The sequence below is a fragment of the Felis catus genome, chromosome C1 (genome assembly GCF_018350175.1).
Source record: "Felis catus isolate Fca126 chromosome C1, F.catus_Fca126_mat1.0, whole genome shotgun sequence".
NCBI lineage: Eukaryota > Metazoa > Chordata > Mammalia > Carnivora > Felidae > Felis > Felis catus.
Window position 1 is genome coordinate 124,880,141 of NC_058375.1, and position 27,494 is coordinate 124,907,634.

General features: G+C 39.0%; 1 protein-coding gene across 5 annotated transcripts in view; it reads right to left on the minus strand.

The window, feature by feature from the left end:
• Nucleotides 1-27,494, minus strand: part of NCKAP5 (NCK associated protein 5) — a 974,188-nt gene that overhangs the window by 819,235 nt on the left and 127,459 nt on the right. For all 5 annotated transcript variants that reach the window (XM_045034779.1, XM_045034780.1, XM_045034778.1 and 2 more), the window contains exon 2: nucleotides 6,165-6,294. In XM_045034779.1, the coding sequence (XP_044890714.1) occupies nucleotides 6,165-6,233 (69 nt within the window). In that variant the 5' untranslated portion in view covers nucleotides 6,234-6,294. The remainder of the gene's footprint in view (nucleotides 1-6,164; nucleotides 6,295-27,494) is intronic.

The window sequence follows — 27,494 nt, forward strand, 5'->3', positions numbered from 1 at the left end:
AGAGCATGGTCTCTGTTCTTCTTGGGATATCCAGGAGACAGCCAAGATAACAGCCCTGTTGGGGGGAATAATGTAGCTGAGGAATAAAAACCTCCCTCTTATTTATTGACCTTCCTCCACTTGATGCTCACTTGAAAAATTTCAAACAATCTTTATATCAGAGCACAAAGGTCAGGCTTCCTGGAGGGCAAGCTGACCTTTGCCCAGTGGTGAGAGGCACTGAGTAAACCATATTTCACATAGGCTTCCATTAGTAGAAGGGGTCACGGGTAGCTGGGATTTGAGTAGCTGGAAACCTCTAGCAACCTAGTGATTTGTGCTCTGTATAGCATTGCTATGGTGAGAGGTAGCTCAAACGTAGCACCAAGAGTCAAGAGAGCTACAGGCATGCCAGGAACACTACGAAAACGCAGTCTTGGTTAGTATTCACAATCCACTGGCGATACTGAGCAACACTAATAACGCCCCTCTTTTGCATTTAGAAAAAGTCTCAATGAGTTTTGAGCTTTCTAAAATAGTTACCTTTGCCCAAATTCATGTACTTGGGTATATATATCATTGTTTGACATCCTAAACCTGCTCCTTTGCCTGTCTCAGCATATTGTGCATCGTGAGGGTAAACACAGGTCACTACTCAGAAAGTCAGCACCCAGGAAAAGTGAACTAGACCTTCAAGTTTCCTATTTACCATGTACAAATATCCTTTAGAATCCAGGCTGCTGCCCTCACAAATAAAGTTTCATTGGAACATAAGCCATGTCCATTTATTCACGTATTGTCTGTGGCTGCTTTCCTGCTCCAGCAGCAGAGTTGAGTAGTTGTGGCTGCTCATAGGCCTGTAAAACCTAAAAGATTTACTATCTGGATTTTCAAAGTTTGCTGAACCCTGCTTTGGAATTACTTCCGGTCACTGAACAGGGGTGAAATAACTGAAGATAAAACAGTAGAAATCTACTTTTGTGTATTTGTCAGAATTTGTCCCTCTGTAAATATAAATATACATATAAATATAGATTTATTATAAGGAATGGGCTTGTAATTCTAGAGGCTGAGAAGCCCCATGATATTCTGTCTGCAAGCTGGTAACCCAGGACACCCAGCGCTATAGCCCTAGTCCCAACCTGAAGTCCTGAGAACCAAGGGAACTAATGGTGCAAGTTCCAGCCCAACTCCAAAGTCCTAAGAAGAAGGAGTGCTAGTTTACAAGCATAGAAGAAGATGGATGTCTCAGCTCATGCAAATGGCAGGTATGACCTTTCTCTGCCTTTGTGTCACTCATGTCTTCAGTCAATCACATTTTGAGGGCAAACTTCTTTACTGGATCTACTGATGCAAATGCTAATCCCTTCTGGAAACACCCTCACAGACACGCCCAGGAGTAATGTTTTGCCAGGTATGGAAGCATCCTTGAGCCTAGTCAATTTGACTAGGAAAAGCCAATTCAGCAATGACATGAGTTATTACCAGAGGGTATGGGACAATATCCTTGGGTTGCCCCTTTTTTCTCTGCTCACCCACCAAACTGTCCCCATTGTTTTAGTTGTAGTACATGTGCTACTGAAGCAAGCTCTCGAATCACCTCAGTGCACATTCTACCTCCAGCTTCTTCATGGTGCTCCTTACACACTCCCCCCCATGACTTGATGCCTCTCACAGTCAGTGCCATGCCATTCACCTCCTCCATGTTCTATCATTTTTTCTGCTTATTAGGTTGGCTTCCAAAAATAAACTATTGCCTTATCAGTCAGGGGTTCTGCACGAAAATGATGGCACACACAAATTATCTAATTGGGATTTGGGTAAAGGGCCTATGCAATAACGTGTGGGCAGACTTAAAGCAAACCAACATGAGATGGACTGGCAACACCCAAGAGTCATTACTACCAAGAACCCTGAAGGGACATGGGAAGAGGAAAGGTGCCAGAACACAGAGAGAACTGTGGTTTTGTGGGAGAGGGTTGCTCAACAGAAGCTGTGACCTTAGACAGAGTGGTCCAATCATTGTGGTCCAGGACCAGATGAGGACAGAACAGGAAAGCAATGATCTTGACCTCTCTCCCCGCCTGACCTCTGATCTCCTGCTAGTTACCCCCATTGGCCAAAGCTAACTAGATGCCAGAAGATATAGGAGCCTATTGACAAGGTCTGTGTGATACATCCTCCAGGGGTGCACAGCCAGGTAGAGAAGGATGGAGTAGAAATGGTGACTATCCAGCATATCCCATAGCTACTAAAAAGTCTCAAATATAAAACAGGTTTTCCATGATGCTTGTTGGCTGACTTAATATGTGCCTGTGGAAGGCTGAATTACTCTAATGGTTCTGATACAAGCCATTGAGAGGCTAAAGGATGAACTGAAGGACTTGTGTGGGGCCTTTCCTGCGCTTATGAATTTATCAAAACCACACTGTTTTCAGAGCTGAGGATGTAGTGTGGCCAATGTTTTCACTTCCTTCTGGTAGGGGGAAAAAGGAACAGGGTACCATGAAAGAATTTTCCATTCATAAAAGAAACCTACTCCCATCCATGCTGAAAAGCAAAAAGTAATTTTTCCTCAAATTAAAAGAGAATTTTTGCTATTTATATGTGAGATGGTAAAAAAGATAATTCACTCCCAGCCTTCTCATCAGCTAAATGCTATCACAGCCACAAGTACCAAATAGCTGTACAGACAGCCTGGGGATGATTCGTACAAATAAAAAGGCACAGTGTGAAATGCTGACTTTTTCTGATCAAAAAGCATCCTGGGGTGGGCTGAACAGCTCTGGGTCAAGAAGAGGCCTCGATTTCTGGGGTGATTTTTATTGCTATCACAGAGAAGACTGTACTCGCCGTGAACATGCGGCTACTCGATGCACCCCTCCCGGTGAAGGCAAACTTGCAGTCACTTGTCTTTCTCTCAGGGTATGTACCCCCCACCTTGAAACATATTTTTCATTTCAGTTTCACTTACCTGTCACTTTCTTCTTAAAAAGAGTGATTTATCAAGTAAAAAATCAACATCAAAGAGCACTTCAACGTTGCCAGGGTACACACACAGACACACGCAAAAGCATACACACTCAAACCCTCCCGTGTCCTGTCCTGAAAGCAAAATGATGACTAAAGACCACCAAGGACTATCCCCCAATTGCAGCTTTTTTCAGCATCAGGTCTGTGGGTTTCTTCATGCTGTGGTTCCTCCAGCCTACAAATTTAAAAGCTGTTGCAAGGGAGCTATAATTTCTACTCAACACTTCATGATTTGATTATGTAAAATAAAAAGTATAATGAAGTTAATAGCACCTTATTCTTGCAGTACATTATGAGGAATATTTTTTTTTCCCTGCAAAATGTGGAAATGGAAATTACCTCTGGGCCTTCTAACTCTCAAAAATGTGGGTCATAATGGTTACTGCGGTGGAATTTCAAGACTTAAGATTTAGTATATTTCTCTTTCCTCTCTTCAGTTTTCCGAAGGGACATCTTCTCTTACTGGGATTTTATGCAGTAAAATGCACAGAAGTGGAGTGACGGGCAGGAGACCCACATTGTATGCTGGTTGTGGAACCTCAAGAAGAACATTTAATCTCACTGAGTCATAACCTTGTCTGCCAAGTGAGGAGACTGGATAACCCGGCCCCAGGTTAGCACTCTAGGATTTTTTAAAAAATAACATCAAGTGAAATAAGGTAACCCTGCCTTGGGAAAGAAGTGTAGTATAGGATACCAGGTGCTTCTTTTCCCTTGTATTTTCCAGCAACCCTGTTCCAGAATCATCACGCTGTGCTGCTTTCCTAATTATTTGTGTGGTTTCAACATGGAGCCAAAGAGGAGGACAATGTCTTGGGTTCAAGTCCTTTACAGCCAGTCAGCTTTGACCTCATCCCTGTCTACCTCTCCTCCTGATGGCTGCAATAGAATCCACTCAAGGGACTTTCGATGGGTCTCACCCTCGAAGCCCCAACTCAAAACGAGCACTCTTGCTGTCACTGCCTCAGTATCTTATAGGAAGAAAGAAGAGAACACTCAAACAGAAGGCAAATTTATAGTCACATGGCCTAAACTGTATACTGTTGAGTACCATTTGAGGACTCCCATATACCAGACCACATAGTCAAAAGAGAGCACACTTTTTCAGGATTGAATCCCACATGCAGATGTGACACTTAATCTGCCTCCAGGAAACAAGGAAGATCCTTCACCGGTGTAAAAAAAATCTCCTAAGCGTCACTTGGAGAGATTTAATGGGATTACGCTTCTCAGGTGGTGCCAAGCAACGAGTTCTTATTTTTCCAGTGTGCTTTTATGCTGGAAATCAGAAATTGGATCTTCAGGCCCCATAAGACTCAGAGTAGAGCCATATGCCAAGGGGAACCCAAGTTTGTCTTTGGGCTTTCAGCTAGCACTGGTACTATGACAGGCTTTGATTTATGCTCACAATCAAGCCTGTCCCTGAGCAAAATTTAAATGTGGACAATGAATTCATTAATGATGTTTCCTCTTTCTCTGACTTGCAGGTACCCAACCCCCTCAGGATAATTCACTACTTTGTCCCTCCCTGCCCCAACCCAGCACTCAGTTGTGCTCTGAATCCTTTTGTTTACTAATTCCCTCAACAAAATGTTGCTCAGCTGTTTGACATTTGGGAAAAAACCAAGACCTCTTATTAATGAGGGCTACTACGAATTACTGAAAGACAATAGCTTAGCATGCTTGTATTTATAGAATCTTTGCATATTCTCTGGGACTGAAGGCAGAATTGAGGACTGTAGGGACTAATCAGCAAGGATATTTTGGGGTTAAAAGAACCTTTCCTGTGCTGCTCATATTATAATATATGGGCATCTCAGTCCTCTGCTTAGGTATATGACAGACCCTGTAGGCAGGTTAATCGGTAAAAAGTATTTTCTTTGGAAAAGGAGAGGCTGAAGAATTATCTTTTCATCTTAAGTTCCCCCCAGAAACTATCCCCCAGGGAATATACATATAAGCACACACACACACACACACACACACACTCACACGCACGCACACAATTTCCATCACATTCTACCCACAGGTAGAAAGACTCAAGAGATGAGAAGAGGGCACATATATTTGGAGGAGAACCTAAAATGCTATAAAATTTCTTAGTCTCTGAATGTAGGCTGGTTGGTGCATAACCCACAGAGACACAGAAATTGATTCTAAGAACAAGACAGGAAGTAGACACAAAAGTGTCACGTAATCCTGTTCCCCATTCCTGGAAACTCACATCTAGGAATAGTTTGTGACATTAAGCCTCAGAAATTATGAGTAAATAGCTACTCTGTACACTGGCAGAGCAAGACCTACAGCAGCAGAGTCAGAAAAGTGCAACTCCTAAATCAATTCAACAAATATTTGATTGGATGCTACTCAGACCCAGACACCAGGCCAAGTCCTGGGAGCACACAAATGAATAAAGCATATCCCTCCACAACATGCAAAAGATGCTGAGCTAAATGTCTATTTCGGTAGATGAGCAAAAGATAAAGGAGTGACTTGTCTGATTTCTTACACTGTTCATATGCATTAGGGAACAGAAGAGGGAGATACACCTCTGAGCCAAGCAACTGTGAAAGAGCGGCCAACTTTCAGAAATCAGTGACTTTGTCTCTTTCCTTGGACGAACCAGATTCTCATGCACAAAGGCAAACACAACCAGGTTGTTAATGACACTTATCGGCATTAACACTTTTGCAAAGAAAGTTCATAAACAATTGAACCAGGGTACGTACCTAAGAAGATCTTAGAGACGCTTCGCTCTTCCATATTTGAAGCTCTATTGAATTCTTGTTCAACTTATCCCCAAAATTAAGATAAATGGGTGATGGAACAACTATATATAGGCTTGGCATTTGGCATCAGCTTTACAGTAGTGTTTTTGTATAGGTTAAAGTCTACTTCAGCTGGAATTAATGTAATTATATATAATGTTGACAGATTATGACATTTGCCTATTAAGACACTATACAAACATTCCAATTATTTGCTGGCTTTTGACTTTGTAAAAACTAAATGAAACAAAATCCCAGGGGATATGGCTAATGGGGTAACTGGAATAGAAGTTTCAAAAGCACAGTGTTCAGGAAATAACAGTCAAAGAATAATGCATTTTAAGCCAAAACATATAGAGCGGTAAATGAATATTTAGTACTTACCACAAGACTGCTGTCTAGAGACAGCCTTTTTCCAAAGTCCCTTTTCTCAAGCTGTCTCTTTCCCTCCATGGGTGAAGTTATTTATTTTCCTTTGTGATTTATAAGAATTCCCCTTCTGTTTCCAGGGTCACTGTAAAAAGTGAGCATGTGTTTTACCATCCGAGTGAACAGTGTTTAGACCCTTGTTTTTAGCTTTCTAACCAGAAACAAGTGTTGAAGCCAAAATACCCAGACCCAAATCATAAGTACAGAACTGGGCTCTCTCAACTCAACAGACCTCTCCGTGTTGCAAACGTCAGAGTCATCTTTATGGAGGCCCCTGTGTTTTTACAGGTCTTGCTAATGGCGCTGGGGAATGGGTTTGCAGGTTGAATCAGCAGACTGTGGAAAAAAGCAAACAGTCCGTTTCATGCCACGCTTGCTCCACACTCGTCTTCCCTCTATCAGCCAGAATCAATCTGTTACTGTGCACATAGATGCAGTCTGCAAATTCCATGAGATCAAACTGACAAAACCAGACTCCATAACCAAGAGCTGCTGAGCCCAAGGCCCGAGGAGGAGAAACTGAAACCTGAACATGATTGTTAATACTTCCTCATAAAACATTTAAACATATTGGGGGAACATTATAAGATGCATTCTCTCTAGGACAGGTGGATTCCAAATGGATGGTGGAGGATATGTTATGGTCAATGAGTATTTGAATGTCCACTGCATTTTATCATACCAGATATAGTTAATCCCTGTACTCCACTGTGGTTGCTAGTTCTAGAATGAATAAGTGTCTCGGTTAGTAAGAATAGATCATGGTTATCGAGCACTAGCTTGCAGTTTCACCAACATATAAATGGGAGGAAGTAAAAGAAATAGGTTTTAGTCCAGGCTCTCCTACCCATTAACCAAGGTATCTTGGACAAGCCATTCAGCCCTCTAAAACTCACCTTTCTAAAATGAGAAAACAATTAATGTTGGTGATCAAACGATATATGTAAAATGATTTAAAGGCAATAAACTACAATTTACATGTAAGTTATAATTATGCACACATTAAATTAAAAACCAGTTACCCTTAAATACTAATTTAACATAATTTGTCTTTGATGATTGAGAAGGCACTTGGAGGTACAGAAATTGCTCATAATTGACACAAATCATAAAGCCGTTGTACTGCTATTGTAGAAAAACTGAACTTAATAAAACACCAAAACAATCAGTTTTTGATAAAATTGAAAAGAAATATGTTCCACAGCACTCCCAATTGCTCCAAATCTAATGAGGATGTAACAGACCTGACCTCACAGCCCACAGCACATGGTCTCCTTCTCCTTGTTTCCCTCACCAGGAGGAGGGCTGGGACAGCTGTGCCCCAGACGGCATATGCCCAAATGATGGTCTGTTGTAGGAAACTGATGGACTGCCTTCCGGGACATAGGCTCTCTTCTCCATCTTCCACCTCTCACTTTAGGAAGACCAATTTCAATTCATTACTTGTCCACTCAGAAACTCTTAGGGGGCGCCTGGGTGGCTCAGTTGGTTAAGCCTCTGACTCTTGGTTGTGGCACAGGTCACGATCTCGCAATTTCCTGAGTTCGAGCCCTGCATTGGGCTCTGTGCAGGCAGTGTGGAGCCTGCTTGGGATTCTGATTCTCTCTCTCTCTCTCTCTCTCTCTCTCTCTCTCTCTCTCTCTCCCCCCCCCCCCCCCGTCTCTCCCCCTCTCCCTCTCTCCCTCTGCCCCATCCCCACTCATGCTGTCTCTGTCTCTCTCAAAATAAATAAATAAAACTTAAAAAAGAAACTCCTAGAAGTCCATTGTGAGTTCAAGATATAAAAGCAAAATTTTCAACATCATGTTCGAGGTCTACTTCCTGCCAACTAGTCTCTTACAGTCCCTGAACACACAAGGCACATTCCCAAGATCATGCTTTAGATCACACCCTTCACCTCCCCTGGGCCTAATTCTCCCCTTGCTCCAGTGCCTGGTTCACATCCCATCTCCTTCATGTGACCTTCCTGGTCACCCTACTTAGCAAAGACTTTTCTCCCAAGTTCTGTAGGGGTCCTTAGGGACTTACCTTATTAACTACCATCATCACCTAGCATGGTTTAAATATAGGAAGCTCTTATCTTTTGCTACTGGGTAGCACCTAGTAGTTAAAAATAAACTCTTGGCAGCATTTTCCATAACAAAGTTAGTGGCATGCTATTACTATAGGCAAAACTATTAGCCAAGTGAAATGCGTTCTAAGGGCTTGCCCTTCCTATTTTCAGCTGTTCCCATCCACTTTGCACCACTCACCACCACCACCTCACCTCACTGGTAGCTCAGAATACTTTCTGTAATGATGGATCCTGCTACAGAGACTACTCAGGGCCTGAGATCTGTCCATCAAAAACATACTCTCCTAAGTCATTTACTTGTTGTCATTTTTTGTATGTTTCTTGCCATCCTAAGTCTTATTCCAAAGAGCCCTGGTATTTGATAGGTCACGATAGATAATCCTTTGGCATTTAGCATGTATTTATTAAATGCCTAATGTATGAAGAACCCAGTACTTAGGTGTTAGTGACACAGCCATGTATAAGGGAGGTTAGGTTCCTGCCTTCTTGGAACTTCGTGGAAGATACAGAAAATAAATAAGCAAACAAACAACTCCAAAACATGATAGGTACCTGCTACAAAGAAAATAACCCTTAGTAGGCACTATTACAGTGTGTAAAGCATGTGGAATGGGAGCACATTTTAGACAGAATGGTAAAAATAGAAGCCAGCCATATAAAAATCCAGGTAAAGAACATTCTAGAGAGAGGGACCAGTCTTTTTTCACTGACAAAAAGCTGGAGAAAGGTTTGTGTGCCCCCAGAATAGGGGATCAGTTTTTTTAGGAATGAAGGAAGCTGGGAAGACAATGTGTGAGAGAAGTTCTACGATGTAAGCAACAATTCTATCACACAGAGTCTTAGAGGTCAAGGTAACTTGTTTGTTCTGAACACAACACTTAATCTTAAGGTTTGATTACTCCTTACTAGTGGATAACATTAAACAAACTATTTAATCTATATAGGTTTCAATTGATTAATCTATAAAATGGCATTAATAATAGGACCTTCTTCATAGTGGGGTTGTGATGATTAATGAGATGATCCATTTAAAGAGTTTTACCAGTACCTGGCACACAGTAGGTAAGAGTTAAATATTAGATATATTGATTATCTTTCTGGGAAATGTGATTAAACTTTCACAAGCAATGCTAGTAACTGGATTTTATGCTCCATAATAGGTTGTCAGGATGGTCATTTTGGGAAACAGATCTTTTCGACAGTGGTTTAACCTGATCAATTTCTTTTCGTACTTTACGGTGCCAATTATATAGGCAGAGATTGACCTTCAAAACAGTTAGCAACTGATAAGGCACAGGGATGGGCCAGTCAGAAGGCACAGTCAATGGCAACAAGGACTACAGCTTTAGCAGTGTGTCCTGGCCAGTTACCATCCTAAATGTGTATGCTACCCCTATCCCAAGAACTTGAAAACTCACAAATTATACCATAAAGCAATCACAGAAAGGATCAAAGTAAAGTTATCCAAAAGGATCAAAGCAAGACCACTCCAGAAACAAAATGGCAACCAGGATGTGTCAATATGAAAAGGGGAGGGGTCCACAAAGGAAAAGTCAGAAAGGCTGACACACTCTGTCTCCAGCACTGTCGGCAAAAGCGAGTGCCCACATTGACATATACCCAGCAAAGACCGCAAGTCTAGAGGGAAAAGGAGTATGTCAGATGCCAGACACTTTGATACTACACTGGCCACTTGTATCATCCAACAAACCTCCTTGCTCAGAGAACACTGCCATAAAGCAATCTTCTAATTTTATTTGATTCCCAAGTAATTTTACTTATCGAAGAAGAATGGGATGACCAGCAAATACAAGGAGCCAATCTTTTGGAAATCTACATTTTTAATATGAATTTGCAATTCAGCCTCTGACTCTTTATATTCATCATTTACAATTTGCTTAGTGTATTAGTCAGCTTGAGTTGCCATAAGAGAATATCAGACTCATTGGCTTAAATGACAGACATTAATTTTCTCACAGTTCCGGAAACTGGAAGTTCAAGATCAAGGTGCTGGCAGTGTGGGTTTCCGGTAAGACATCTCTCCTTAGCTTGCATTTGGTCACCTTCTGTGTCCTCACATGACCTTTTCTTTTGCACACATGCTTCTGTGCCTCTTTCTTTTCTTTTTTTTTTATAAGGACATCAATCCTATATGGTGAGGCCCCCACTCTTAAGACTTAATTTAACCTTAATTACCTCCTAAAAGGCCCCATCTCCAAATATAGTCACTTTGGTGGATAGGGTTTCAACATGAATTTTCAGGGGTTACATCTCAGTCCATAAAAAGTTTCAGTCAGATGCCCAAGTCTGATCACATCTCAGCGTGCTAATAATGTAATTTCTGAATCTAAAACTGGACATAAAACCCCAGGTATCAGTGGCTACCCACAGACCCTGTCTCTCTCTGCTGGTTAATTCACTGTTGGATTTCACCATCACTACTACCCTTTGCCTTTCCCTGCTAGACTCTTCCCTATATTGTGGGTCTACAAGGTGCAAACATTATCAAGACTTCTTAGTCAGTTGGCCAACTTGGATTCCGCCAAGAGGAGGCAGTGAGAGATCAGGAAGCAACTGGAAACAAAAAGCCCTCTGCTTCCGGCTGCAGATGAGTGGCATCAATAGCAGGTGACTACACAATCCAGTAACTTCTGTGATTCCTCCAACAAGCTCAGTATAAGAAAAAGCAGTAGCAGCTTTCCTCGTCTTTGAGTATCACCAAATTCTGCCTTTTGCTCCTCCAGCTTTTCCAACAGTTTCATTAAAAAATTCCTTGCATTGGGCCACCTGGGTGGCTCAGTCGGTTGGGCATCCGACTTCGGCTCAGGTCATGGTCTCCCAGTTTGTGAGTTCGAGCCCCGCGTCAGGCTCTGACAGCTCAGAGCCTGAAGGCTGCTTCAGATTCTGTGTCTCTACCTCTCTGCCCCTCCCATACTCATGCTCTGTCTCTCTCTGTCTCTCAGTAATAAATAAACGTTAAAAAAAATTTTTTTTAATTCCTTGCATTAACTCTCTCCCTGCTTGAAATATACAGACCAGTTTCTCCTTTCCAGGCCTGACAATAACTGATTCACACTCCATAAACATACTGCTGGACAGGCAGCCAGCCTTCCTTGGGCAACTCCTGGTCTCCTTTTTGTGAGGCTCCAGAACAATAGCATAGAATTAAAAATCCTACCAGACACTAAGTTCCTGGAGAGCAGGGACAATATTTTATGTTCCGTGTTCTCCTAGGTAGAATAATGCCTGATGCAGGCAACATGGCAGACACTCAATGAGCATTTGTTGTTTGCATGAATAAATGAATAAATGAATAAATGAATAAATGAACGTTTACAGCTGTCTTTGTGAACACCTAAAGAGCAGGGAAGCAATATAACATTGCTAAAGCAAAGAACTGCTATACACATTTATAATCCTGAAATTACTTTTATAGCCAAACACACAGACATATTCAAACCTCAAAGAAAACATTTTGTCAGTATTTTAAAACTATTATCAACCTAAAAATTACTGCTTAGGACCTGCCTCAACTAACAAAGCACCATAACTGAGTCCTGTCCCTGCCTTTTCTGAGGTTCTAACAACTGTTGTTATAAAGAACACACATTTGCCTCCAAATGATGGGTTGGAAGCCTCTCCTTCCTTGTACTGGGAGGAAAATGGTCAAAGAGTTGAAGGAAGACAGGATATTAAGCATCTTTTTTTGACTGATGGACACTGATACTGGTCTCCCCTTCCCTCTCACATACATCGCTCCCTAAGTGATGAAAATACCATTTCTTGGTATCTGTAGAATCTGTGTTGGGCTTAATAAACTCTCTTGAATTTTCCTCACAGATAGTAATGGTCTTTCAAGACTAAACAGACCCTTTAATATTCCTAAAGATGTCAGTAATTTCTTTTCTCTGCCAGACTTTATTAACCAACTGTATAATTTTCAAGGGACAGTAACCAAACAACACCATTAAATAAAACCGCAGAGGCATATTTCTTCACATGCACGTATTCATACGCACACAGACACATTCACACACACTCGCTCATCCACTCACACTCTACTCGGGGAACTTTTCTCCGTAGCAATCCCTGCCTCTCTCATTCCCCCACTTTCCAGCCCTGCTTTGAAATTTTCATGGTAGTGCCAGAAGAAATGGAGGAAAAAAGTAGCACCAAAGGCTTTAGAAGATCTGGCTCTCAGCCCTCTTTGCCAGGTAAACTTGGGCAGGTCCCCTAATTTCTGTGAGTTCACATTTGTCCATCTCTTCTCACCACGTTACTGTGAGGTTGAAGTGAGACAACGTATGATTCAGGGTATTTTTCAGTCAGCTTCATTAAGCAACAAACTGTGCAAAATAGGATTGTTTGCAGCCCCGTACACATCCAGAGAACAGAAATTGTGTCAAACTTATTGACATGTCCCCTGCAGGACCCAGCATAATAGCTCCTATATGGTATAAATCCTATAAAGAATAATTTCAGGGGGCACCTGGGTGGCTCAGTCAGTTGGGTGTCTGACTTCGGCTCAGGTCATGATATCACGGTTCATGGGTTCGAGCCCCGTGTCAGGCTCTGTGCTGACAGCTCAGAGCCTGGAGCCTGCTTCAGACTCTGTGTCTTCCTCTCTCTCTCTGCCCCTCCCATGCTCACATTCTGTCAATCTCTCTCTTGAAAAATAAACATTAAAAAAATTTTTAAAGAATAATTTCAGACTTGAACATGCCAAAGACAAATCAAAAGGGCAGCAAGTTTCTTGTCCTTGACAAAGATGAAATCTTTTCATCCCACCCTGGATGCTCCTTTAAATCACCTGGGAACCTTGTAAAACATACCAATGCCCAGACTCCGTTCCAGACCACTGGAATCTTTTTTTTTTTTCCAGACAAAAATAAAGAAAAAAGTTTTATTAAATTCCAGTTAACATGCAGTACAATATTGGTTTCAAGAGTAGAACTCAGTGATTCATGACTTAGACTTAACACCCAGCGCTTATCACAAGTGCCCTTCTTAGCACCCATCTAGCCCATCTCCAACCTACCTCCCTCTGTCAAACTTTATAGTTCTCTAAGAGTCTCTCTTCTCTCCCCATCCCCTATATTCATCTGTTTCTTAACTTCCACATATGCTATCATATGGTATTTCTTAGTTATTTCACTTAACACACTCTAGCTCCATTTATGTGGCAAATGGGAAGATTTCATTCTTTGGCTAATACTCCATTTTATCACTTTCTTATATATACATGCCCGCACGTGCACACACATACACACACCACATCTTTATCCATTCATCAGTCAATGGACATTTGGGCTTTCTCCATACTGTGGCTATTGTTAATAATGCTGCTATAAACCTTGGGATGCATGTACCCCTTTGAATCTGTATTTTGTATCCTATAGGTAAATAATAGTGAAACTGATGGATCATAGGGTAGTTCTAATTTAGTTTTTTCAAATATTCATAGTAAAAAAACCCATAATTCTTAAAAATCCTTGTATGAGTTTCCAGATAAATTATTAATTGTTCTAACTAGGACTGATCAGGACGTAGTACATTTTACCGTGAGGAATTGTTTTAAAAATAGGTTAAATATTCTAGAAAATGGTGGACCCAGAGATTGAACCAAAGTAGGCTAGCTTGGAGAATGTAAATGTAGTTCAGAAAAAAAAAAAACATGAGTATTAGGCACACCCATCTCATTGTCTTCAGTGTTCCAGATTCAGTCCCAAAGTGTTTAACTCTCAAAAGCCTGCCTCTACTAACAATATGACAATTAAGCTGAAATTAAGTATCATCATCAGGCCACATTCCCTCTGGCAGCTATGGAGGAGAATCTGCAGACCACTGGAATCTCTAGGGGAAGGGACCCCAGGCACCAGAGTATGGTGACAGCAGCCTGGGTTGGTGACCACTGGTTGAAGCAGTGGTTCTCAAACTTTGCCATCTATGAGAGTCACCTGGAGAGTCATTGAGATCAAGTGAATCAGGATTACTAGGGGTGGATGCAGTCACCATGACATTAAGTTCCCTGAGTGACTCCAACCTGCAGCGCCAGTTTCAAAGGGTAAAGTTGTGCCCCCTTTCATGGCCTCCTTCCCTTTCTCAAGGGCTGAGGGACATGTAGTTGCTGGCAGAAACAACTGCTTTCTTTAGCCACAGCAACCAGCAATTCTTAACCTGAAAACACTGACCCCAAAGAAGAATGCCAGATACAAACAATTTGGATCAGCACCTTCCTCTGAGCGCACTCTGTCCAGCTCAGTAATCACCCTGCATAAACCGGTCTTTCGCTTTGGGCAAAAACTAATGTTGACCGAGACGGAAATATCAGATCTAGAGTCCAAATTAATGCACGAACATCTCAGAAACTCAGAGTGAGGGCACCATTCAGAGAATGAGGGAAAGAACTTTCAATACCAAGTACAAGGGTGGAAGAAAATCCTGATTCAAATGCTCCCAGGCCCGCTCCTTCCTTTCTCCCCACTGTTCTCCAAACATACCTGGCTCTCATTTCTAAGTGCAAAGAGCAGGAGGGAAAAGAGGAAACTGTGAATCTGTAAGATTTGCTTAGAGCTACCAAGCAGAATCTTTGAAACTCCTGTCGGCTTTGTATTGAAATCTTTTCATCCACATGCATCAAGTCTACATAAAGGAAAGCAGTTGGCTTGTCTTATACTTTAAATACATACACACAGCAGTTTCCTTTTAGAAGATATATTGCTTCAATACTTTTCTGCTACTGATACACCTATTTGTGAAGTACACAGGTAGGGGTGTGTATACACACGCACACATGTATATATGTGTGTGTTTGTGGGTTGCACGCTATGTGAACGTGTAGAAGTGTGCGTGCTCATGCACGTGTGAGTGTACACACTCCCAACAGAAAACCACTGTCTCCATTCTGGACAGGAGAGTAAAAAAAAATACCAAATGATGGGACTTTCAACCACAAAATATCTATTTAAATCCGAACAGCACCCTGAAACTGATTTAGAAGACTGAATGCTAACAGATTTCCCGAATGTAACCCATCCTTGCCAGATAAATTAGGGGCTGGAAACACTCTCTTCAGGATGTGACAACAGCTTTTTTCTTTGAAGTGGAGGAAAAGTTTGCATGATGATGAAAATTGGTTTTTAAAAAATGATTTCATGAGCTCATGTTTATTAAACTTCTCACCCTAGAAACTACTCAGTAGCCTACAGCTGATAATTTAAATGCCAGAATGGAACCCTAGGAATTACTGCCTCGTGGTCTCCATAAACGGCTACCTCCAACACAGGAACTAGTGAACCCTAGTCAAGTCAGGGTCTGGAAATCTTGGCAGTTACTCAGCATGCAGCTTCAGTAAAATGCAACAGTTAAAGAACTGATACTAATTTGAATTAAGTTCCTTAGGGATGGAGGACAGGAAAAGCTCTTTGAACCTCTAAGATATCAAAAATTCAGCGATTTCCAACTCTTACCATTTAAATATTTTTTTAAGTTGAGATATCACTCACATACCATTAAAGTTCAGCCTTTTAAAATATACAATTCCGTGTCAGCCCTTTTTATTACCAAAACTTATTTGCTATAGAAACTCGGGTTATGATTCTCCCTCAGTAGGGACGCAAAGAAGTTTCCTCATCACTGCTTCAGGCTCCATCAATCCTGACTGTGTCATGTCCCCATCATTCTGGGTAGCAGCATCAGGGATAGTCCTGAGTTCAAGTTCTGCAACTGAAAAGTTCTATGACCATAAGCATTTTCTGTAAGCTTGAGCAATTTTACATCACTTGGCCTTGTTTTCCTCATAGATAAAATTCAGATAATAACAATAGCAGAAATCACCTTAACAAGATGGCTCTGAAGTTTAAAAAGCTTGTTTTAAAATAATGAGTAATGGAGCGCCTGGGTGGATCAGTCAGTTAAGCATCCAACTTCAGCTCAGGTCACGATCTCATGGGTTCATGGGTTCAAGTCCCGCATTGGGTCTGGGCTGACAGCTCAGAGCCTGCTTCAGGTTCTATGACTCCCTCTCTCTCCGGCCCTTCCCCACTTGTGCTCTGTCTCTGTTTCTCAAAAATAAATAAATGTTTAAAAAAAATTAATTAAAAAATACTAAGATACTCAGTAACTGTTAGGTATAATTCAACAGAATTCATTTGGCTCAGAATTCATAAATAGTATTTATCCAATATCTATTTTGGTCCCAGACCTGTGTTAGGCCCCAAGAGAGAGAAGAAGTAGAAAGAAAGAAAAAAAAAAAAAGATATAAAGCACACATCCTCAAATTTTAAGGAGGGGGGGATTTATATTGTAAAGAGGTAAAAAAAAAATGTGAATGAATGAACTTTTTGGTACAAAGGAGACTCACTTTCAGTTGGAATAATCCTGTAAAACCTGCCTTTATTTCATTTAAGTACTTCCAGCTGATTTCCAGACAGAAAGTATTGCTACATTTTTACAGTGTATGAACCAAAAGCTAAGAGACAGAACGGCAGGGCTTTGGAACAGGATATGCCTTTCATCTCTGGCTGCTCTTCTCCAACCATCTGTTCTTTCTCTCCCAGTCCTTCTTAGTAAAGCTTCTCCCCCCATTAAATTTCCTCCTCTACCTCTTCTCCATTTATCGCTTTAAGGAACGTTCCTAGTTCATTACATGAAATGCCCATACGTTGCCCAAGAACTCCTTGGGGTAAAGTCAGTGTAAAAATGAAACAGATAAATAAATGACTTTTAAAAATAAATAAAGTGTGCACATAACCCCAGAGGATTGGAAGAATATTCAGATAAGTGACTAGGGAAAAGAATTTTCACAATGTGTCATCTGCTAACGCTAATGAGTTAATTAAATTAGAAAAATTCCACAGCCAGAAGCAAAAACATCCAAATACGTGGGATGCTGGGGGAATTATAGACCATGCTACTAAATGCATTCTGTTCAAGCTACCCTCCCATCGCCCCCACCCCCCCGCTTTGAAAAGGCTGTGGAGAGCTACACTTAAAAAACCATCCAATTTCAAGAGCGTATTTTCCATCTGGGGCCAGTTGGGTAGAATATGCTCTAAACTCTGCAAAGCCTGCTGAAAGACAACATGACTTGTTAAGAAAACTGTTTATGAAAAACAATGTTTTGAGAAGATCCAGCAAAAGGTTTAACTGTGATGTCCCCCAACATTGCTGGATTCATTATTTCCCATTAAATGCCTGAGCATACAAGTGAAAAGCCAAAACAATTCAGGAAATGGATACAATCAAATGAGCTGGACGACAGTACATTTTCGCTAAGGCTTTACATGGTAATTAGAATATTTCCAGCTACCTGGAAGCTTTTCTCTTCAAAAGGTTTTTTTCTTTTCTTTTATGGTAACCTCCTTCCACAACCCCTACATCCCAAACAATCCTGTGTGGAAAAAAAAAATGCTCAAAGCCTAGGAAATCAAGATTGAAATTACCATTAACATGCTGAAACCAATAGAAGGGATTCATAATAAACCATAAAATGTAGAATATGACATTAAATGTCCTAAGTAATAATAGCTGTCAAAATCAAATGTATGAAAAAAGTCTCAAAGATGTTTATCTTTTTCTATTCAGTGTTTACTTAAATTGCGAGCACTATTCACTTGTGAGGAGGGAGGTGAGCTGAAGTCCCTTTCAAAGGTGAAACAGGTGATGACCACCCATTTACACGAATAACTAGAGAAAGTGAGGTTAGGGGTGTGGGTGTGTGTGTGGGTGTGTGTGCATACATGATGTATACATGTACTACACATATATACTTACGTGTGCATATATGATGATATTTCTCTTCTTGTTCTCATGTCTCCCAGATTATGAACAGTGCTAATGAAAACTCCTAATTATTAAGGATTTTTTTTTTCTTACGATGAGTTGTTTCTTTTTATTTGGGCTTTGAAGGCTCAGAAATAAGAGAAGTTCTCTGGATAGCTGGATAAACCTTCTCATATTCAAGAATAGGAATCACCAGTGGATTCATTAAAATGCAAATTCTGACTGAGTAGGTCTACAATGAAGTCTGAGATTCTGCAAGTCCAATAAGCTGATGCTACGTTGATACTTTGATACTAAAGGATTAGAAATTTAAAATGGGGAACATATCTGTGCCCACTTAAGAGTAAATTTTCTCATAAAGCTATGCTCTTTCTAGCTAAATGTCCTAACTTTGTTCTGGACATAATCTAAGATATTGAAAGGACTACATAGGTCACGTAGCTTAGATCTTACACAATCATTTTTATGTTAACCTCTATTCAGGATATTTGGAATCCCAGAACCTGAGGTTTAAATGGTTTCTTCCAGGGGTGCATGGGTGGCTCAGTCAGTTAAGCATCCGACTTCAGCTCAGGTCATGATCTCACGGTCTGTGGTTCGAAACCGCATCAGGTTCTGTGCAGACTGCTCCTCGGAGCCTGGAGTCTGCTTCAGATTCTGTGTCTCCCTATCTCCCTGCCCCTCCCCAGCTCGTGCTCTGTCTCTCTCTCTCACTCTCATAAAAATAAACATTAAAAAAAAAATTTAGTGGTTTCTTCCAGACCCCTCTTCACTCCCCACTGCAATATAGTCATTGCCTCTAAAATAAACCTAACAAATTGTTGGCCTGTCTCTGCTCACCTCTTCTGGTGACAGAAGCTTCCACCACATTCCTCAGAAGCCCATCTCATATTTGGGGACGTGAATAGTTACCAGGGTTCACTCTGTCTCCCGGATTTCTACCCACCTGGCCATAATTCTGTTTCCTGCAGCAAATAAAAGTTTTCTCTTATTCAAGCAAAATACCCCCAGTTTCTTCAACACTTTCTCTTGTGAGAAAGTTTCCACAGCCCTTGGCTTCCTTGTCCCTGTCTCTGAAACTTCCTAGAACTTAACAAAAATCTAGAAGGTAATTAGTTTTATTTTATTCAGATTCCTTTAAAAAATTATAATACATGCATTTATTCTCTTTGTAAAAGACACAAAGAGTAAAAAAAAAAAAGTACATAGATTGTAATGTGAAAACCATACCGTTTTCACTCCTGTCCCCAGAGATAATGACTTTTAATAGTTTTCCCACTTGTTTCCCTGTAGAAATATGTAAATATATATTCATTTTTTCTTTCCATATAAATGGGATCAACATTTCTTTGTGACTTTTTTCACCTAAGATATTCAATACAGATGGACCTAATTCATTTTTTTACAGCTATATGTTGTTCTATACAATGAACAAAAAGTCATTTATTAACTTATGGGTAGAAATTGCAACAGGCACTGTTGTTTTCTATTTTAGACAGTGCTGCCATTAGAATGACATATGCCTCTTTTGTGCTGTGTAAGTTTCTCTATAAGGTATAGACTTCTAAAGGTAGAATTACAGTATAAAAATTGTATAATTTTGATAGAAATTGCCTAATAGCTTTTTTTCTTCCAAGATTTTATTTAGATTCAAGTTAGTTAACATATAGTGTAGTACTGATTTCAGGAATAGAATTTAGTGATTCATCACTTACATATAACACCCAGCGCCCATCACCACAAATGCCCTCCTTAATGCCCATCATCCATTTATCCCATCCCTCCACCCACCTCCCTCCATCAACCTTTGTATAGTTTGTTCTCTATAGTTACAAGTTTCTTCTGGTTTGCCTTGCTCTCCATTTTTATCTTATTTTATTTTTCCTTCCCTTCCCCTATGTTCATCTGTTTTGTTTCTGAAATTCCAAATATAAGTGAAATCATAGGGCACTTGTATTTCTCTGACTTATTTCGCTTAGTATAGTACACTCTAGTTTCATCCACATCACTGATAAGGGCAATATTTCATTCTTTTTTATTTCTCAGTACTATTTCATTGGTAGGAATGCAAACTGGTGCAGCCATTCAGGAAAACAGTAGGGAGGTTTTTCAAAAAGTTAAAAATAGAACTACACTAAGACCCAATAACTGCATTACTAAGTATTTATTCAAAGGATACAAAAATAGTAATTCAAAGGGTTGTATTCCCCCTTAACAGATTTTGAAAAGATTTTAAGAATGGATGTTATCACTAACATTGTATGATACTGTTTTCCATAATTGTTGTTACTGAAGAGAACCAATCTTAAAACTTTTCCAAAATTGTTAGCAAAAGAAAAAAATGAAGATCTCATTGCTGTAATTTACATTACATCATTATTAGTGAAGCTAGATGTCTTTACATGTTTGTTAGTCATTTGAATGATTTTTCTTTTTATTGCCTGCTTGAGTTGTCTGCCCATTCTCCCACTCCTATTGTTTTTTTGTTAACTCATAGGAACTATTAATACATTTTGAATGTTAATTCTTCACGAATGAACATTGCAAGTATGTTCTCCCAGTCTATCTCTTGGTTTTTCACTTTGTTCATCTTTGTATAGAATGTTATAATTTATTTATGGTCACCTGTGTCAATCTTTTCCTTTATAGCTTCTAAATTGAAAAAAAAAATTCCATTATGCTCTCTTAATCCTTTATGGTACTATCTGAATATACTTTTTCCATAGTATAAAGCATAGATTTAACTTGGTCTTTGAAAAGTATATTCATTAATTCTGTGATTAAGTTTCTGCCACTGATTTGGAATGTCCCTGCATAATAGAAAACTTCAAGATATGCATGGTTCTTCTCCTTGGACTCTCTACTGGAAAAAAATACTAATCTAGCAGCACCCGGTTGGCTCAGTCAGAAGAGCATGTGTCTCTCGATCTTGGGATTGTGAGTTTCAGTCCCACATTGGGTATAGAAATTACCAAAAAAAATTTATTAAAAAAAATACTAATCTACTTGCCTAATCTCACACCATTACCACCCACACTGCTTTAATTATGAAGTTTTAGTAAATTTTGACATCTTGTTGTTCAAGTTTCCCTTGTTGTTCTGTTTGGAAATTTCCTTTGCTATTCGTGCTCAGTTTTGCCTTCCAGTTGAGCTTTATGATGATTTCATTATGTTCTACAAAAAGTATGGTACAGGTTTTTATTGGATTGTATTTAACTTTATATATTATTTAGGAAAGAATTTAGATTATATTTTTTAGTCTTCCTGTTCAGTTATGTAAATGTGTTCAGCTATGTAAATTTGCTTAATGGCCAAAAATTCTTCCCATTTCAGAATGCCTTTTCTTCCTTTGAAATGTGTCTTTGATGTTTTTGCAGTCTAGGGATGGTGTCCATTCCAGTTCTTGAATATGAAAGGGTTTAGGACTCTCTTGACCAACAAAAAAGGGGGAAAGGATAATGAGGTCTGACACTAAACCTTAAGTGAAGTTTCTATCTTCTATCTTAGAACCCTGAAACTACTGTACTATGAAGAATTCCAGTATAGCTCACTGGAAGAGGAGAACTGAGGTGCCTAGCCACATCAACCACAAGATGTCTGGGTGAGGCCACCTTGGACCCTCCAGCTCCAGTCAACTCTTCAGATGACCACAGCCATAAGAATAAACTCAGATGAGAAAAACAGAAAAACCACAGAGATTGCCAACTCATGGAATTATGAGAAAAAAAATAAGTCATTTTTGTGTTAAGTTAAAGAAATACTAGTTTGTTATGTAGCAAAAGATAACTTAAAAAGAATCTCTCTCCATTAATGTGGGTTATTGTTCATGTCCTTTAATAAATAATTATAAATTTCATTAAATAGTCCTTAGGCATACCTCCTTTAAATCTGAGATATTTATTTATTTTTATTGTTCTTGAAGTTAAATACTTTTTTTTCTGATTACATTTTCTGATTGGTTATTAGTAGTGTAGAAATAAACTATTGATTAATAAACTTTGAACTTCAGTTTAGACATTATCCTGAACACTTTTGCTAGTTCTAAATATGCTTATTTTATTTGGTTGGGTTTTCTAGATAGAAAATAGCAACATTTTTGGCTCTTTCTTTCCAGTATTTGCTATTCCAATATTTGCTGGTCATATTGCATTGGTTAAGATAGCAAGTTGATAGTGGGAACTTTTGTTCCTTACTTCAGTAGAATTAGTTGTAATTTCTTCACCAGTGATTATGAGATTGTCTGACTTCTTTGTAACTAAGAATTATCAGATTGAGGAAATTTCTACATATTCTTAGATCACTACAGTTTTTTGAAATGTTTTATTGTTATTAAATTTTCAAACACATTAAAGTACATAAAGTAACAAACGTTGAGGTACCCACTGCCCATATTTAACATAATTAATCTTTTGCTATATTTGCTGTAGTCTTTCCTAGGCTTTATTCCAGGGATATAAGAGTGATTCAGTATTCACAAATTGATCAATGTGACACATCACATTAATAAGATAAACGATAAATGGTTTATATGTGGTTTTTACCATCTGATTATGTCAACAGATGAAGGAAAAACTTCTGACAAAATACAATATCGACTCATGATAAAAACTCTCAACAAAGTGGGTTTAGAGGGAACATACTTCAACATAATAAATGCCATATATGAAAAACCCATAGCTAAACATCATACTCAATGTGAGAAACTGAGAGCTTTTCCTCTAAGATCAGGAAAAAGACAAGGATGTCTTTTTATTCACTCTCATCATTTTTATTCAATGTGGTACTGGAAATCCTAGCTGCAGCAATCAGACAAGAAATAAAAAGCTGAACTCATAGAAACAAAGACTGTAATGGTGGTTGCCAAGGGCTAGGAGGTGGGGGGAAATGGAGAGAAGTTGATCAAAGGGCACAGACTTCCAGTTATAAGATGAGTAAGCTAACTGTAGTTAATAATAATGTATACTTGAAAGGTGCAAATAGTAAATGTTCTTACCACAGACACACACGCAAAATGGTAATTATATGATGTGATGAAGGTGTTAACCAACCCTGTTATGGCAATTATTTCATAATGTATTCATGTACAAATCATCATGTTGTGGACCTTCAACTTACTCAATGATATAGATCAATTATATCTCAATAAAGCTGGGGATTAAAAGAAAAGAAATGCTTTATTACTTTTTGCAGTTGGATTGAGTAGCCTCCTGTGCAGTTGGATTGAAGACAGTATCTCTACTCTGACTTGATTACTATTTTTTTTATACATTTATTCAAGGTTCTTGGCATAAGAAGGAGCCACATCTGACAGGAAAACATTGGCCTGGCCATTAGTCTTTCTAAGGACTGAGTCCTCCCTCTATTTCACTGTTTCTCAAGCCTTTAAAAATTTTGTATCACCTTCCTTCAGCACCCTTCATTTTTTTTCCTAATTGCTCTACTTCTCCCCATGAATTTTTTTTCAATTTTTTATTACATTCATTGACCTTTGAGAGACAGAACACAAGTGGGGGAGGGGCAGAGAGAGGAGACATAGAATCCGAAGCAGGCTCTAGGCTCTGAGCTGTCAGCAGACAGCCCAATGCGGGGCTTGAACTCACAAACTGTGAGATCATGACCCGAGCTGAAGTTGGATGCTTAACTGACTGAGCCACCCAGGCGCCCCTCCCCATGAAATTTTAACACCACAGATATACTGTATACCTATTTCAGTACTGTTGACATTTGGAGGGGCCACAAACCATTGTGATTTCAAAGTTTTTTGGTCTCAAGAGCCATCTCTGTTAAGAATGTTTCTATCTAGAGATTCCAAACACTTTCAGGTTTCTCAATTTCCTGTTTGGAGCAATTCAATTTGACTCTCTTACATAATCAGCAAGGCTTGTGATTTTCTTGACCAACAGAAGCTGGCCATGGCGACAATGAGTTCTGAATTATTGCACTAGGTGTACACGCATTTGATGAAGCACCTTACAGGGAGAGGAGAGGAAAAAATGATCGGGCAAAGACAGGGATGCAAATCGAAAGAGCTAATAAATCAGGAAGGTAATGTAAAAGAGGGAAGCTGGCCCCAGGGAAACTATGTCCACCTGGAAGTTCATGTTCTGCCTAAAATGGGCAGCTGACACTCAACTGCATCCAAACCCACTGGACAGGAATGAAGGTTTATTTTATCAAACCACTCAATTTCTAAGAAAAGAAATTCAGATATTTTTGTAAAATTTCTCACTTTTTAAGGATTGCGTAGATTTTAAAAATCTATTTCACAAGCCCCAAAGATTCATCTTTCAGAAGTATGCAGCTTATGAACTACAAATTTGCAAACTTTGGCTACATGAGTCCTCATGAACCTTCCACCTCCTCTAAAATTTGATGATTTTTACATTTTTAAATTAATGTAAGACTCCAAGAAGACTCAGTCTTAAACATTAACACAAAAACTCAGAACAGCAATGGGGAGAGGGGATTTAATTTTCCATCACCTGCCAATGCAATGGAGGAAATTCAAACCTTCTTTTCAAAGGTAATTTTACTCCTTTTATGTGATGTCAAAATGTGAAAGCAATTATCAAAAGTTACAGAATAAGTTCAGAAAGCTTAAAAGTTTTTCTCCTTCAAAATTAAAATAATACTTGGGTTACTAAATAATTTTTAGATATTCATGGATGCCATTACAGCACATAGATTAAAAGGCCTTTCCTTCAAAGCCAATTTTATACATTTCTTCAATTTAGTAAATTCCCTGAGGTATGTGAGTATGTACTTCTGTAATTTTTTGGTTGTCTTTATGTTTTTTATTCTTTGTTGGCTTTAGTATGCCTGTCTCATCCACACAAAGAAAGGTGTGAAGATCACATGTGGATATTTTGATAGATCATGCTAATTAAATGGCCTGAATTATGGTCATACTTATGGTCATACTTATGGTCATATTTTGCTGTGTGGATGGCTTCTGTGGGGTTTAGCAAGTCTTATTAAATTTTAGAAATTCAAATGTAAGATATGTATATCTGGTTCTGTTAATAACTACCTATGTATCTTCAGACAAATTTCTCTATTCTTCAGTTTCCCCCTTTCACATACAAAAGGAAATGAACTAAGTGAACTAAGGCCCCTTTTGGCCCTCAAATATTTTGATCTAGAAAGCAATGTAAAAGGATTAAAACCTAGAGTTTCGAATTCATTGCATCTTTTTATTTAAAGCTTTATTGAGATATAATTCATGCATCATAATATTGACCCATTTCAAGTGTACTTTTCAGTTGATTTTAGTGAATTCAGAGTTGTGCACTCATCACTACAGTCAAATGTTAGAATACCTTCAAAAAACAAAAAACTACAACAACAAAAAACCCCGACACGTTAGTTGTCCATCTCCCCACACCCACTGCCCACCACCTAGCTACAGCAACCCCTAAATCTATATTCTGTCTCCAAGGATCTGCTTATTCTGGACATTCCATATAAATGGAACCATAATAAGTACTGTTTGTGACTTCTTTCACTTAAGATGAGGTTTTAAAGAATTCCCCATGCCTTCGCACATATTAGTACTTTACTTCTTTTTATGGTTAAATAATATACCATTATATAGATTACTATATTTTATTTATTTATCCATTTTTTAGTTATTAGACATTTTTTTTTAATTTTTTTTTCAACATTTATTTTTGGGACAGAGAGAGACAGAGCATGAATGGGGGAGGGGCAGAGAGAGAGGGAGACACAGAATCGGAAACAGGCTCCAGGCTCTGAGCCATCAGCCCAGAGCCTGACGCGGGGCTCGAACTCACGGACCGCGAGATCGTGACCTGGCTGAAGTCGGACGCCCAACCGACTGCGCCACCCAAGCGCCCCTGACATGTTTCTGAATTTTGCTACAAACATCCATGTATAATTTTTTGTATGGACATATGTTTTCATTTCTCTTGGGTACATATCTGAAAGTAGAATTGGTGGATCAAATGGAAACTCTTAGTTTAGCACTTTGAAGAACTGCTCAACTCTTTTCCAAAGTGGCTGCAACATTTTAAACTCTCATCAGCAATGAATTAGGGTTCCAATTTTTCCACAACTTTTTCAGCATTTGGTATCGTCCATCTTTTTTATTACAGCCACTCCAGTGGGGTATGAAGGGCTATATCTCACTGTAGTTTCAATTTTTATTTCCCTAATGACTGATAATGTTGAGCATCTTTTTCTGTGCTCATTGGCCACTTGTATGTCTTCTTTGGAGAAACATCTATTCAAACTTTCGCCAATTTTTTGATCGGCTGATTTGTCTTTTTATTGTTGAGTGGTAAGAATTTGTTTTTTATTTTCTAAAAATCCCTTGCCAGATATATTTACAATTATTTCCTCCCATTCTGTGGGTTACCTTTTCACTTTCATGATAGTGCCTTTGACACACAAACATTTTTAATTTTACTAAAGTCTAAGCCATCTATTTTTTGTTTTGTTTTGTTGTTCATGCTTTTAGTGTCACATCTAAAGAAACCTCTGCCTACTCCAAAGTAATGAGAATCTACTTGTATTATAGGAGTAATTTTAGCTCATACATTCAGATCTAGGATTTTTTTTTGACTTAATTTTTTATGGTGTGAATTAGGGGACCAAATCCATTCTTTTACACATGGATATCCAGTTGTCCTAGTACTATTTATTGAAAACACTATTTTTCTCCCCAAGGAATTTGTCTCAGCACCCTTGTCAAAAATCAACTGACCGTAAGTGTGGCAGTTTATTTCCGTACTCTCCATTTTATTCATTTGATATCTATGTGGAGTCCTATGTGTACCGCACTGTGTAGATCTTAGTTTTGTAGTAAGTTTTGAAATTGGGAGTGTGAGACTTCTAATGTCAGTTTTCATTTTCAAAATGGTCTTGGCTATTTTTCATATAAATATACCTTGTGTTTCCATATGAATTTCAGCATCAGTTTATAAACTTCTACAAAAACTTAGCTGAGATTTTGATAGGGATTGCATGGAGTCTGTAAATCAATTTGGAGAGTATTACCATCCTAACAATGCTGTGTTTTCTGATCCATGATAATGAGCTCTCTTTCTACTTATTTAGATCTTTTTTAAGACTCTTTCAACAATGTTTCACAATTTTTTGGTGTACGACTCTTACACTTCATCTGCTATATTTATTCTCAAGTATTATATTTTTTTGGTTACTAATCTAAGTGGGATTGTTTTTCTTTTTAATTTTATTTATTTATGTTGAGAGAGAAAGTGCACAAGCAGGGGAGGGGCAGAGAGAGAGGGAGAGAATCCCAAGTTATCAGCACAGGGCCTAACGTGGCACTCAATTTCATGAACCATGACATCATGACCTGAGCCAAAATCAAGAGTTAGACGCTTAACCAACTGAGCCACTCAGGTGCCCCTGTTTTCTTCATTACAGTTTTAGATAGTTTATTG